Genomic DNA, 15,677 nt, shown 5'->3' on the forward strand with positions numbered 1-15,677 from the left:
TCGTAATTATATGGAGTCGCAACATAATACTTGAATTATCATTTTATTTATTTTATTTTATTCATTATCTATATCTATTTATTCATTTAATTATTTGTTTTTGTTTTGTAATATAGATTGTATTTTAAAATACTTTTAATTTTAAATCATTTTAGTTTACTTTTGAAAGACATTTAAATGACAAGTATTTAGTATGATTATACTTTTTATCTCAGGTGGGTCGTTTAATTTCCTTTTGGACTTTAGCTGGGATATTTGAATGCGGTTACAACTATTATTTTCCCCGAATGTCTTTTTCAATAAAACCAATAAAACCCGAAATCGCAATGAACAGTATGATAGAATTTCTAATATTTCATATATCGGTACACATATCTATTCCTAGAGTAATTTGTAGAATGAAATAAAGCTCACCACACTCCTGGAATCTAACAACCATAATTGAAACAATGACTACCCGATTGATTTTACATGTTGCGTTGCATTATATAACCATCATTGAACAAGCCTACAAGCATGTTCCTGAGAGAAATCATACCCAATGGGACACGTTTTGTCACTTTACCCGTATGATAAACGGTAATCCATGGTACATGCTATTGATTAAAAATATCTGTGTGTGTAAACATATTAACAGAACATTTTTTCGAAAACAAAACGCATTTGATATTTAACACCATAGGTATTAAATGAATGATGACTTTCGCGTTTCTTCTTTCTCGATAACATGAAATCATTCAACAGATTCAACTGTTCTTCATCGAACACTAAATCATATACCACTGCACGTGAACTACTTACAAGTATTACGCGTATTTCCATTTCCTAACACGTTCAACTACAGGTGGAACACTTCATATAGCGACAATATATATATGTGATATTCTACACATCGAGACACGGGTAATATAGCCTTGTACTACTAGCCGGTACATTTTGGTAATGTTTTAGGTGTTGCGCGTGGTATTTGTTATTGTGTTTTGGAAATATGTAATATGTTATATTCGTGTTGTTATTCCTCATAAGAGTTTTCGAATATTTTATAGTGCGAGTTCGTTGTACCACACACTCAATGATACACTGTACATCCAACTAGGTCATGGAATATCAACAATTGTCAAAGAAATCGTTCTACACACGCCCTTTACGCTAAACATTGGCGGTAGCAGAAAATACCCCATTTATAAACTATAGTTTACCAAGGGACAGAAACCAGAGCTTAAAGAGCTGAGTGCTCTACCCAAGGAAAAAACATGTCACTTTAGAAGAGGAAAGCAAAGATATCATATTATCAAATCTAAAACCACCTTTTACGATCATATACGACAACAGGAGTAATTCTAACGTCCCACCAGTAGAACATACATGTGGATACACGAGTAATAATATCACATACCATGGCATAATGCAAATTATTGCGTGTTCAGATAAACGTCGTGTAATGTGTCACACATATCTATCACATTTAACTTTATTCCACTAGCTTATTGAAGATATAATAAAACATAAAAGGAAAAGGACCCCACTCAAACTTTTAAAAGATCTGTTATTTTTTGTACTAATTAGTAATACATAAAACTATCTAATTTACCACTATTTTTATCATATACCGAATGCACTCAACATATACATGTAAATCGTATATATGATTACATGTACACATATGCTTCTGATACCGACCAAACCTGTACAGAAAACTTCAATAGCATGAACATATTACCCCATCAGCAGATCTAGCAAATACAAAGTGCCCTATTATTTGTTGGTGCAAATTTGACAACATGCTTAAAGGTCAAAAATAATGGTTTACGGACGAGAGCCGATATTAACCTTCTATTTTCAGTTTTACCCATAATAGTTTTGTTAAATATATGATTTCAAACGTTATTCAATACAAACAAAAGCGTAAATTACACATATCTCAGAGGATAAAATTTAAAGTATGAATACAATGTCATGTAGATACAGAACAAAATGTAAATAACAATTATCCCCAAGCTTATAAGTTCTAATACAGTATAACACGTACTAGTCTGTGTGGTGGAATTTTCGCTGATTTCGAGGGTGATGTAAAACCACGAACATAAACACAACGGAGTAAGTTATATAAATTATTAGCGGTCCTATTGTCACACCTCAATTATTTCTGTACAAGAAATAATCTTTCATGTTATACAGAAGATACAAAACATAACACTTACCTCCAAGTGTTCATTTTTGACGGCCAGACGCAACGCTGTCCTCCCTAGGGCGTCGATACAGTCGACGTTCAAGTCGGCGTTTCTATCCACAAGCTGCTTGACCGTCGGTACATCGCCAAACTCCGCCGCATGAAGGAATTCATCTTCAATGTCCACCAACTGTCGTTTTTGAACAGATTTGTAACGACACAACAATTCAGCTACTGATGTAAACTGATATTTTTTACTAGTTTTAACCCCGCTCGATCTTCTTTTATGATTCATTATCTCTTGTCTACGTACTTATACCATCAAGAGACATTTCCTATCCAGCTGGCTGAAGGCATTATATAGACACTTGTGTACTTTCCTATGTAAACGTCTTTAAAAACTTAATCTCGGAAAGTGAAGCTATACCATACACCATTACGCCATTGATAGTATATCTGAAGCAATGTATATACCTCATCTTTCTTGATTTCCGTTTTGAGATGTGTTACTGGAACAAACTATGTGAAAACAGAGTGAGACCATTGCAGTGGATTTCATTATCACTGTACGGGGATGTAACCAGCTGGCCCCGCGCGTGACGCCAATGCGCATGTCCGCTGATAAATGTTGCCTCATTAAAAAGTATCCACTGGAGATTTATAATTCCCACACTGTCAATTAGGAATGTTCACTGCCATGAAGTCGTCATATAATCTAATCTATTAGTCTTTCATCCGAGCCACGCTAGAGAACAGCTCTTAATACAACGTGTTGTGTTGGACTGTGCATATGAAATATACCCAAGGCCAATTTGTTTATTAAGTGTACTTGGTAAACCGGAAATTTTGTAAATTATATGTTGCCGTTCAAGAAGGAAACTGAATACTTGGGAAATAATTTCTGGTGATTAAGTGGTATAATGAGCGTCATATTTTCTAACTCTGGTTTCATCATTCATTTCAGGCATAAAACTGTAAATTACTGCTTTTACTTTGATAATAATATGAAATTACATATGTACATCAGTTCATTTGAAATGTGTGTACACGAATGATACCCAAATATGATATTTTATTTCCATGATATATTTTTTTTGTATGTATTGATACGATACTTGGAAAATATAATGCTACACAAGCGCAAGGGAAATGTATGAATAAATGCCCAAATCAGTGATGCACGTGTACGATCCAAATATAACATGACATCGTTTATAGGTACTCACGATTCGAGGAAATCATATCCAAGTTCAACGCGATTTCCCAAAAATGGTTTAAAGTACCATCATCAAGTTTATCCAAAGAATATAAATGTCATTCATATGACCATGTTCATAATCGAAATACACGCTAAGCACACTCCATATCAAACGCTTTTGTAGACATCTAAAATATGGTAACAATTGAAATATCCAAGTAAAACGATTGTACCTTATTGGCCCTTTTGCGAATATGTCACATCAGAAATATTTAACTGTGTTATGTCCAATTTACTCATTTAGCATAACACACAATATGTCGGATTGTCAACGATTGACGGTTCCACTGTAAACACTTCTCCGAGTTGTGGGGCGTCACTATCATCTAACTGTGACAATATATACATACACCTGCTCTGTGGTACCTGCTCGGTAGGAACAGTTATAAATCATGACACAGATCTGTATAGTTTGGCTGACAATTTTACCTCGTAGCATCCTCATCCTCTAAAACTATACGAAATTTGAAAACCAAAACTCCTTTCTCAAGGCATTAACATATATAATCCCAGTATCAGGGACTATAGAGGTATGTTTGATAGTTTGTTGTGAGTGTCCAATTGTGACTCGAGTCTACCTTATGTCGTATCGATTGACTACGCGATGGACTATACTGGACAGGCTTACCCGACTAATAAACGGAGCAATATTTCTGATAGTATTCACAAATTATTCATTGATTTACAGCAGATAAACATCTACTCAAGCCTACTTACCGCTATTATATCTACCGGTAATATGCAGGCAAATCTAGCGGCGTAATTTGTCGACCATGTACCATAATGCAATATTCATATTTTGCCATAAACATTGGTTGAGCTTTTTCATACTCCAGGCTGATGTTGATACAACGCATTGACTGTTATACATATTTGATGTTTATATATTATATAGAACTAATCTTTATCATCCTAGGTATTGACGCGCTTGAGAGAGAAATTACAAAGTTTAAACCTTAATTCAATGTGCATATGAAGTGTAATCTAGCAAATGACGAATTCCAAGTACATTTGTTTTATTCAATTATCTCAGCTGTCGCGATTCTTATAATTTGATTTCACCGGTGATATAAAAACCATCAGCCAGGTATCAATATCTTATATTTAACTGCTATCCGTATGCACGCATGAGTAGTAACGTGTAAATTCTGAAATAATAACTACATCCCGTGGGATCTAGTTACATCAAAATTGCAAAAACGTGATCAATAGTTTCCCGTTACAACTTTGCTAACATTTTGAAAATTGCGTGTATGAAGTACGCGCGTGTTTTTAGAGAGACTACTATAGTTCGTGTTGTGACTTCTTACTCTTTATGTTGGTGAAATTATTTGAAAGCGAAGTTAGGCACACGTAAGGACTTTGTATGCTTTACACTTTGTTCAAGGTCCACTACCTTTTCCGAGTAAAATAGGAATGTAAAACGAGATCGATTACATTGTAGGGTCGCGAAAGTTATTAATTATGTTAATACTACATTTATCATCACCTTCTGAACAATTTAATTAAAATAGATAGAATGTTAATTTTCATAAATTACATAATTTCATAAAAACGCGGGTCGTCTTATGTTTCCCGCCGCCGTCCTAATTACCGCGAGGTAGTTGACTATCACTGTGCCAGACGGCAAAATAACGAAATTACCTTTTTTCATATATCGCGCAGAAAAACTTGCATATGTTTGCTGTTGTGACCTCACCTTAGGCCATCGGTATATATTTTCTGGTGTTATCAATGTTTTTAAGAAACCTTTATGTTTTGCTCCGGAAAGGTAGTGGGCCTTTAAAAATATTTTTTAGAAATATACGGGGAAGGTTTGCCATGAATCTTTAAGACTGACTTGTGCTTGTTTACTGGTCTGAATCAAAATCCTTTTATAGTTTATAAAGACATCATAATGTCGCTTAACACGTTTTTATCGACTACGGGTATCTCAACCAACTTTGTTTGGCCAATCAATTTTTTTCTGTAAAGATGTTGAGAAAAGCGGCAATGTAGCAATAGTTTTTTGCGATATAAACGGCACAATGTTCTTAATATGCATAGAATTACTAATATTAATTCCAGATTACCATTTAGAACACAGCATTTCTCGATTGAACACCAAATAGTGCATTGTATATTTATGGTTTCCATTAAATTGACAAAAAGAAACATTACGACATGTATTAATCGCTTATTAGGTCATTGTAATAGATGAATTGGCGTCAAGTCGCCGTAGATCAGGCTTGTTTACCGTTAGATGTACAATGGTGATATTTAATGTAATATTCATAATCTGTGCATATCTGTGATGTTTTGTTCAATTAATTGGATTCCATGCAGTCCAAATATAGTTCTAACCTGAAGTATTATTTATTAAAAAGAGAATAGCATATGCCTTTTTTTCATATTATATCCTTTATCAGCTCGAGATCAGTCGAGAGTTGATAAAGGGTATAATATGAAAAAAGGCATATGATATTCTATTTATCACATACTTACTATCTTACTTCTGTGTTTTATAAGTGACCAATTTACCAAAAACTCAAAACCATTCAAGTATTTTTTAATAACAAAAAAATAACAAAATAATTAACAAACAATCTTTTTGGGTGCATATTATTTAGGCTGAATCATTGTCAATCGTTGTCCTTTTGTTGAAACTTTCACATTCATCAAATTGAAACACGACATTCCCTGCAAAGTAGAACCGCCACCAGATAGGAAGCTTCATGTTCTAGCAACATCATTTGCTAAGTTCGCCACACCATAGTTGTCAAGGCCATTAGGCTGAACGCTATGTGAAGTTTCAAGAAGCTCACTTGTTGCTATGTCATCTAATATTTGTCTCGGTTATCGATCAATTCATCTAACTCAACTAGTCTGTTAGCCAAAATATCCCTCTCCCCCTCACCTAGGCTACTGTCATCCCGAACCACCTATCGTCTGCCATTTTGACTTCCGTATACATAGAGAGAGAGTGAACGTAAAATCCCGGAATTCAGTTCAACTCCATCCGAGGTGTTCCGGGAGGTATGGTAAAGGGTGCGATAAAGGGGTACCCATGCGATAAAGGGGGATACGATAAAGGTAAAAGTGATATGACTAGAAACTCATTACTGTATCGTATATATGCAATTTGCCTGAACTAAGGAGTAAGTTTATGATAAAACAATATATAGAAATGTTCTGTGTCATATCAATTCCTCCTATGACATTAATACATGGACACCAAACGAAGCCAAGAGTTTGCAATGGAAACAATAGCGCTTCAGTTTCCTTACTAGAAGAAAATAGAAGATTGCATTACTATTACTTTACTAGATAAACAATGCAGCGTGAGGCATTCGATACAAGGGTTATAACAGTACAGTATTTTATGTCATTCATACATCACTATTGGATCCGACAGGTAAATCGAGACAGACATACATATTTTTTCCGATTATAAGTACCTAATAATGACAAATTTTATTCATCTTTTTTTTTCGATCCATCCTTAATTCATTAGAACCTTCGATCGAAATACGGGTATTATTATTTTTAATTATTTTTTTTTATATTTGTATGAATATTGCAAGTATAAATCTGGTAAATAAGTAACCACTATATATTTTATTGTCGAAAAGAGGATCCGGTACTTTCTATTGATAGTAAGCCAATTGATTTTTTTTTCTAAACGAAACCCAAATCATTAAATGTGGAACAAGCCCTGGATTATCAAAATTATATAGCATAATATTACATGGGACACAAGAAACGCAAACAAAATGTACAAAGGAAAATAACTGATGCTGTTGTGTATTCCCCATTGACTTCGAATTTAGAAGATACTAAAAAACAGTGCGCTTGATTAACTTGTTGTTACGTAAATACAAAATATCGTCAATATACTGTAAACGCGAGAACGAATTTACGCTAATTACGTGAAGGTCGTGAATAAGTTCCCCTCGAGTAATTATGTCTAAGTGTAAGCGTATCTATCGCTGAAAATCCAATGCATGGAAATCCTGAAATCAAACGCACACGTGAACATAATCACGACTACAGTACATGGGCGACATTTATGAATTCTAATGGTTACCTCATTATAGTATAGTAATATATTGTCAGCTTCAGGGAAAAAAAAGAACCTTAAAGTAAATAATCGGGGGAAAATGGTGTTAATACATGCAGTTTAATTTCTTATGAGACAGAAAAATAAAATGGCCAAAACTGGGTAACGTTTGGAGAGTTCGACAGTCGTTTTGATATGCAAGGAATTTTGGAAGTCTAATGGACGCCTTTAGAGTGGTTTGCATTGCCCGACTTTTCACTTTAAAAGCCTGATAAAGAACAGTATTCATCTGAAAGCCGAACGAAATTGTTGACTTGAACTTAAATAACCTCCATTTTTATTGTCGATGTATTTCCATAAGAGGAGATAAATGTTTTACGAAAGAAGCTGGTGCATAATTTACAACTATGCGATTCCGGCGTCGTTTGCCTTTCTTTGCGGTCATTAAAGTCTGTCCGATAGACATACATATTTTTTCCGATTATAAGAACCTAATAATGACAAATTTTATTCATCTTTTTTTTTCGATCCATCCTTAATTCATTAGAACCTTCGATCGAAATACGGGTATTATTATTTTTAATTATTTTTTTTATATTTGTATGAATATTGCAAGTATAAATCTGGTAAATAAGTAACCACTATATATTTTATTGTCGAAAAGAGGATCCGGTACTTTCTATTGATAGTAAGCCAATTGATTTTTTTTTCTAAACGAAACCCAAATCATTAAATGTGGAACAAGCCCTGGATTATCAAAATTATATAGCATAATATTACATGGGACACAAGAAACGCAAACAAAATGTACAAAGGAAAATAACTGATGCTGTTGTGTATTCCCCATTGACTTCGAATTTAGAAGATACTAAAAAACAGTGCGCTTGATTAACTTGTTGTTACGTAAATACAAAATATCGTCAATATACTGTAAACGCGAGAACGAATTTACGCTAATTACGTGAAGGTCGTGAATAAGTTCCCCTCGAGTAATTATGTCTAAGTGTAAGCGTATCTATCGCTGAAAATCCAATGCATGGAAATCCTGAAATCAAACGCACACGTGAACATAATCACGACTACAGTACATGGGCGACATTTATGAATTCTAATGGTTACCTCATTATAGTATAGTAATATATTGTCAGCTTCAGGGAAAAAAAAGAACCTTAAAGTAAATAATCGGGGGAAAATGGTGTTAATACATGCAGTTTAATTTCTTATGAGACAGAAAAATAAAATGGCCAAAACTGGGTAACGTTTGGAGAGTTCGACAGTCGTTTTGATATGCAAGGAATTTTGGAAGTCTAATGGACGCCTTTAGAGTGGTTTGCATTGCCCGACTTTTCACTTTAAAAGCCTGATAAAGAACAGTATTCATCTGAAAGCCGAACGAAATTGTTGACTTGAACTTAAATAACCTCCATTTTTATTGTCGATGTATTTCCATAAGAGGAGATAAATGTTTTACGAAAGAAGCTGGTGCATAATTTACAACTATGCGATTCCGGCGTCGTTTGCCTTTCTTTGCGGTCATTAAAGTCTGTCCGATAGAACTGAGACCTTGAAGGTAGGGTGTTGTGGCTGCTGCTCATAGGCGAGTTAGACAAGCGCCTACCTCAGGCTTTACCTCCTCCCTGTGAGGAAGACGTCAGTTTCTGTCCCCTGTTCACGACACATCATAGTCTGTTGAAGTGGCTTGTAACGTTAGCATTAAGGGAATTGGATGCAAAGGACATCCGTTGTTAGTATAATATGACTATGTGGGGTGTTTTACGGTGTCGTCGACTTTTTGCTTATAGCACTATAAAAAAGGTATTAAATTCAATATTACAAATAAGATACAGCAGGAATATACATCTGCCTTCTAAAACATAAACAAAACTAATTTATCACATGACAGACCGTCCTTAAATGACTGTAAATAGGACGAAAATCACAATAACCAAAATAAAAGTTATCTCCGTCGGTTTAGGCCGAGGGTTCTCCGATCCTATCCAATGTAGAGTAGAGTAATGACTAGGAATTACCTCCTGTTCAATATTGATACATAATGACGTTCATGTGATAATGACGCCATGAAAAACGTAGAAAGCAACGAAAACTTCATATTTCGCTGTCAACAATTCGGTGTGTGATCGGTCAACATTTCTCGGACATAAATCTGTACTTATGAACAGTTTCCAGTATAGCTAGTACATATATTGGGAATACAAAGCAAATGTGTTACTATTGTGTATAATCTACAGCCTTATACTTGCGATGTCGTTTACTAATCATTAAAACCAGTCCGATGGAGACACATTTGTGATGTAACCAATTAGGCCCATTCTGTTGCTTGTGCTAAATACCATATTACATTGTATTATAAATGTACACTTCACAACCCCTAGAATATGTTTAGAAGAGCCCCGTTCTCATAACGCAGTGACTAAACATAATAGGTCTAGTTAGATACAAGTTTCTTCTGATTAGGCTTTCTAAAATAGATATATATATATAGAAAATATAAAAAGCACACAATAAAATGTCAAATATGTAATTATAAGATGTGAACTCAGTTAGTCACTAAATTGTGCTGATGATTAACTATAATTAAACTACTTATGTAATTGAGGCTTTGAATAACATTGTAACACATTATACATTTGATTAATGCCAAAGAATGATACCACAAATAACTAATGTCCTCACGTCGAATATTTAGTGACTTCTAATGAACAGAGTGAACAGATCCTTATGGGGACGCGTTTACTTCCAGTCTATACCTTTTCATGATTATCTATAGATATGGGGTGGCAAACGTCTAGATATTTTATAATAGCCATCAATCAATAGGGCAGTATCAATAATACGAACGGCAGCCGTGTGTCAAAGATACCCTGGTATCAGCGACATATTTCATAATAGACATCATAGTCCGAGATTGGCTGATTGATTAAAGTCCTATTGTCAGCTAAGGTCATTAAAGGACTACCTCACCTGTTTACAATTTGTTGTTTGTGAATGTCTTCACCACGGAAGCGAACGCTCAAGTCAATGCCAAATGGTAAGCGGTGTCAAGGCAAACGTTGGTAAGAAGACCTTCTGTTAGGAAGAACAGAAATCATAATATCGTCTTCTACGATCAGTTGGGGAAGGGTGCAGCAGATATCATTTTAACCCCCTACCTCAAGGACAGGAAAACTAAATTGTTTACATAAAGGTTTTGTTTCCATTCCTTATTCTTTTGGTACATAGATAAATGATAGTTTGAAGAATTCTACTAAGATATGTGTGTAACTGTCGCCTACAGTGATATAAGTACTGGTGAGGAAATCAGTGAATAGTATTTGTATCAATCGTTATACCACATAAAACGTTGTTATCCTCTCAGCTAGGGCGTGTTCAGTATTCTATAATCCGCTTTGCTCATTGTCACTTGATGATACTCTGCTACCGACTCGTTATAGTTAATCGTTATAGTTAAGGATGTTTGCAACCGTTAGAAAACGGTATATGATTTTATAACAAGAATTCCACGGAAGTGGATGTGTCGCCTGCATGCATCACAAAAAATATTTATTTCATGAAAATACATGTATTGTTAATAATTAGGTGAAGTTATCAAGTCCCGTAATTCTTGCAAATATTGATGGATTTTGACCATTATCAAACTACTACGAGATCTCATTAATATAAGGCAATGCACCTTTGGTTGAAATCGGACAATAAAAAGTTATTGAGCGGAAACCATGGATTTATCTGTTTTGATGATTTAAAAGTCCCGTAACTCTTGCAAATATTGACGGATTTGACCATTATCGAACTCATTGGATATCTCATTGCTATAAAGAAATATACTAAATTTGGTTGAAATCAGACAATAAATACTTTAGTTATCCCACGGAAACCGTTTCCCGGACGCCGACATAGTGATACCTAAGTGTCGCCCTTGAGTTGTAGACGACACAAAAATCAGGAAACAGTTTAGTGATTAAGATTTTAGTGGACTTCGTAATAATACTTCCATGCTGAATACGTGTTAGATATGAAATCAATGTGTTTAATGTTTTAGAGTTAAATGTATTATTTCTGTTATTAAGGTTTAATTTTATTCTATTATTAATTACATCCTAATGGCGAAGCGAACACATTAATGTGGATCACGAATAAGGGCATGAAAAACCTTGGGTATTGGCCACACTTTAATTTCGTCTATTTACAATTTTACACCATTTGACCTATACATAACAACCACTCGGCTATACAATCCACCTTCTCTGTGTCCCTTCGCTGGTAGTTATAGACAGATTCGACTGTAAATATTCCTATCTTAGTCTGGGTTAAACTATCTCCATAATACTGATTTCAAAATGATGATCGCAATGAACAATTAACCTGATTCTATTAGAGAATTTTCAGATAGTATCTAACCATAAGGTTAGTTAGTGCCTGTTTGGACTATTGTCTAAATGGTCCGATTACATATCTGGAATATGTAGTTTAATGTCCCAGAAGGTTGTGTTCTCATTACAGCTCAATATTTTGAAATATTCTCAGAATTGTCGGTAATGCGTCGTTAAATGAAAGGTCCATTAACGGTTTTGATTTAAACGTTCGACGTAATAAATCCATTAACAAGGCAAAAACAAACTAATTCTAGTATATAAGTAAAACAAATGATATTTCTACAGAAAGTGAACCCTTGGGGAGGAAGACCCGAGTGAAAGATTACGACACTTTATCGTTTTTTTCGTACGAATCGAAAAAGGAAAGTTTGAACTGATAAGATAAAAACCAATATTTCAAGAAACTATTGTTAAATTTTTAAATCATAATACGTATGGATACATAAAAATATATTCTAATTATAATATTTTTAAAATAATTACTAAATTGTAACATTGAAAATCAATTAATAATGAAGCCATGCTGTATGACTTAATTAAGATTGTATTGAGAGCTAGATGTACTTCCTGGTATCAGGTAGACACAAACTATTAGATTTTCTATTTCATTTTTACCTTGTCATATACAAATATAAACTTAATACAGAAAATTACGTGTGTGTATATATAACGCCATTAAGATTCGATTTTCAGAATCTTACGAGCGAATATTAATCAGGAACTATATACTGTATACTACACGTAGTACATCCCTATGGACGACAGTGTTATACCAGTGTATTGATTATCTATTATGGCTCCTTTTTATTGTTTGTGAGATGACTCATGCCCCAAATTTTCTGAGCAAATCAAAATAAAACAATATTGGACACAGGAAATCAATAAATGAAGTAAAGTAAATGACAGTAAAGATTAATATATAACCTATCTTCTGGGTTGGTAACTGACACATTTCACGTTACTGCGTAGCTTTGTCTATATAATGCCTTCAGTACAGCAGTCATCTCTATTAGATATTTCAAAGTTATCTACCCTTTGTGTTATTATAGACAATGACGTCTTCAGTTTGGGAGTGAAACTCCAAAATATGTCGTTATTGCTGCCGAATACATGGCGTAACATTAAACAATGGCCCGATAGTGAGAAAATCATATCCAAAGTTATATATATAATTATCATAGCAATACAGTTCACAAGGAAAAAAAACATACAAAAAGGTGCAATCAAATCACATCAAGGAGAATGATAACCAACATACATAAAAAAATACGGGATAATAACGAAATATTATTTTTCTTGAAATACCAGGTATTACTTTTAATTTAACTAATTCGCATGTCTACCATAAACTCCTTATATTTCAGTAGTATCAGCATACATACAGAGGTTTAATATGACAAACATGATCACCATAATATGATCACATTTATACAGCTCCATCAAGCTGACACGGCCTTATGCATTGTCAACAATGGTTCGTGCTGGAGGCAGGAATAATGGAAATTACCTAAATCCAAAATTTAAATGCCAATTTTGTAAAATAATGAATGGGAAATTACAAATTTATGTTTAATAGGATTTTGCATTTATATGCCAATGAGGTTTAATGGAGTCTAACTGCATTAATATGTATGTATCAATACTTATAATTTTAGAGCTCATCAGTTTAAAAAACAATCTGTCACACACTTATAAAAGTTTTTAATTAAACAAATATAGACTCAATGTATTACCACTATTGTTTGTATATGCAGTTGGTATACCTACACAATATTTACAGTCACACGACGCAAGACATGTACTTACGGTTTTCGCTGATTCAATGGATGTCCTTGACATCAAACTCATCCGATTTGAACGTTTCCGCCATGGTCGCTTTTTCGCGCTGGGCATTTTCTGCAATTTAACAGCAGATAGGACGGTTATAAAACTTGCTGGGTGAGCGTTCCCGGATTTCTTCATCTTGACTTTTGTTTTAGGTTGCTATGAATTCATTTAGTTATGTAAGAGGCTCAGAAGAAGTTGTCTGTGAAGAATACATAGTTTCACCACATTTTCATTTTCCTATATACTAACAAATGTACACATTGAAAAAATCATGTATGGTTTGCTTCTTTGCACATTTAGGCACAATTGTATGAACTTCGTAACCACAACATGGACAATGCATAGGTGCACAATGAATGTGCATAAGTTTACTTGTTGCGATCTGGTCTTGTTCTGTGTTTGCCGCACATGCAAACTGCATAGGGCGTTTTCAGGCAGACATGCAACACAGAACTGTAAATAGCTGAACGTTCTATGAATTCCGTCTGGGTAAAATTAATCTTACTACCTAGCATGACTGTGATAGATAATGCGGCTTTATCGTCAAATGCTTTGTTATAAATATGAACAAGACACTTAATGTGACACAACTTTTATCTTCATGAAATCACTTTCAATACATAATAAATTGGCATAGACTGCATTGCAGATCCGATGCGATGTTAAAATAGTCAAGATGTACAATTTTTTTAACTCATTATCGCTAATTCTACGTTCATTGACTTTTTAGAAAATTACTTTTTATCCACTGATAATTTACAGATAACATCATAATTATAAAATCATGGTGAAATATTCGACAAAACAGATGATGCATGTTGGCAGTTTCAATATTGAATGTAGGTATATGGTAAGGCGATCTACACTATTTTGCGACATCAAATAAAGGTTTATTACTCAAACAACTTTTGATGCAAACTTTACCGTATTTGCATTTTAATAGCATTTCAAAATAGACATTGTTTCTACATAACAATATCTATTTATGTATGTATCTTATGTGTTATACAATAATTTCACATCTTATATTCAATAATGTTTTAATATCAATACAAGAACGACATGCTTATCCTACTCATCTCAATCTGATTTGAAAAAAAATCACATCAGAGTACAAACAGGTCAAATTAAGTTACCCCAAAACCAACACAAGTAATTCAATTCTGGTTTTACACATGTAGTGAATAAGTGAAGATATTGTTTAGAAAACAGCGATATTGTTACGTTGTGTCAGGTTTTTATGTTTCGACTGATAATAGTTTTAATCTGAATGTGACCTTATTTGAAATGTCCTCACGTACGCGTGTTGTATAAAAGCAATATGACCATACAAAGATGGTATATTACATTGCTGCAAACAAACATGTGATTAGGATTTACTCCGGGTTACTGTGTGTGTCGCTTTGCATTCCGTGGTACATTATTGTGTTTGTTGCTAAGTTACTTTTATAATTCGGGGCACCTTACTGTCTGTGACTCTCGACTATGAGCCATAAGGTTAACAATTCGATTAAAATATCAAAATACTTTTAAAATATGTGGTGAAATTATTACCTGTTGGTTACAGCTCTCCCATCAAAGTTTAATTTTCTTTTATACAAGCCATCATTAGCTAGCCTCTTCCTGATGATCTTACCTATAACGTATTACCGTTTCACTATGTAAGGAAATGTGTCGTGTTTTTAAACGTATGTACAGGATGAAGTGTGCCGTTAGTGCTCAATCATCCTGTCAGACAACACATGATATAAGTAGATGTCGGGGTACAGGAAGACGACAGACGTCAATACAGTCAAGTCATGCTCATCCATTTGATTTCGTCGCTGATTCCCAGACACACTTGTGACTGTATAACTTCGCTATCTATGACGACAGTATGAATGTGGAGGCTTGGTCTATTTTGTTAAGTGTCCTAATAATAGCCAGAGCAATATTAACGAACATAGTAGATTAGCAGGTAATGGAAAACCAGAATACCCTGGAAAATCTCAC

General features: G+C 34.2%; 1 protein-coding gene across 1 annotated transcript in view; it reads right to left on the minus strand.

Annotated features, from left to right (window-relative positions):
• Window positions 1–13,974, minus strand: part of LOC138315796 (short transient receptor potential channel 7-like) — a 37,632-nt gene extending 23,658 nt beyond the window's left edge. Inside the window, exons 1-2 of the mRNA XM_069257066.1 lie at window positions 13,665–13,974; window positions 2,202–2,360 (exon numbers count right to left, since the gene is read on the minus strand). Coding sequence (XP_069113167.1) covers window positions 2,202–2,360; window positions 13,665–13,820 — 315 coding nt within the window. The 5' untranslated portion in view covers window positions 13,821–13,974. The remainder of the gene's footprint in view (window positions 1–2,201; window positions 2,361–13,664) is intronic.
• Between the last annotated feature and the right edge of the window lie 1,703 nt (window positions 13,975–15,677).

The sequence above is a fragment of the Argopecten irradians genome, chromosome 2 (assembly GCF_041381155.1).
Source record: "Argopecten irradians isolate NY chromosome 2, Ai_NY, whole genome shotgun sequence".
NCBI classification, from domain to species: Eukaryota; Metazoa; Mollusca; class Bivalvia; order Pectinida; family Pectinidae; genus Argopecten; species Argopecten irradians.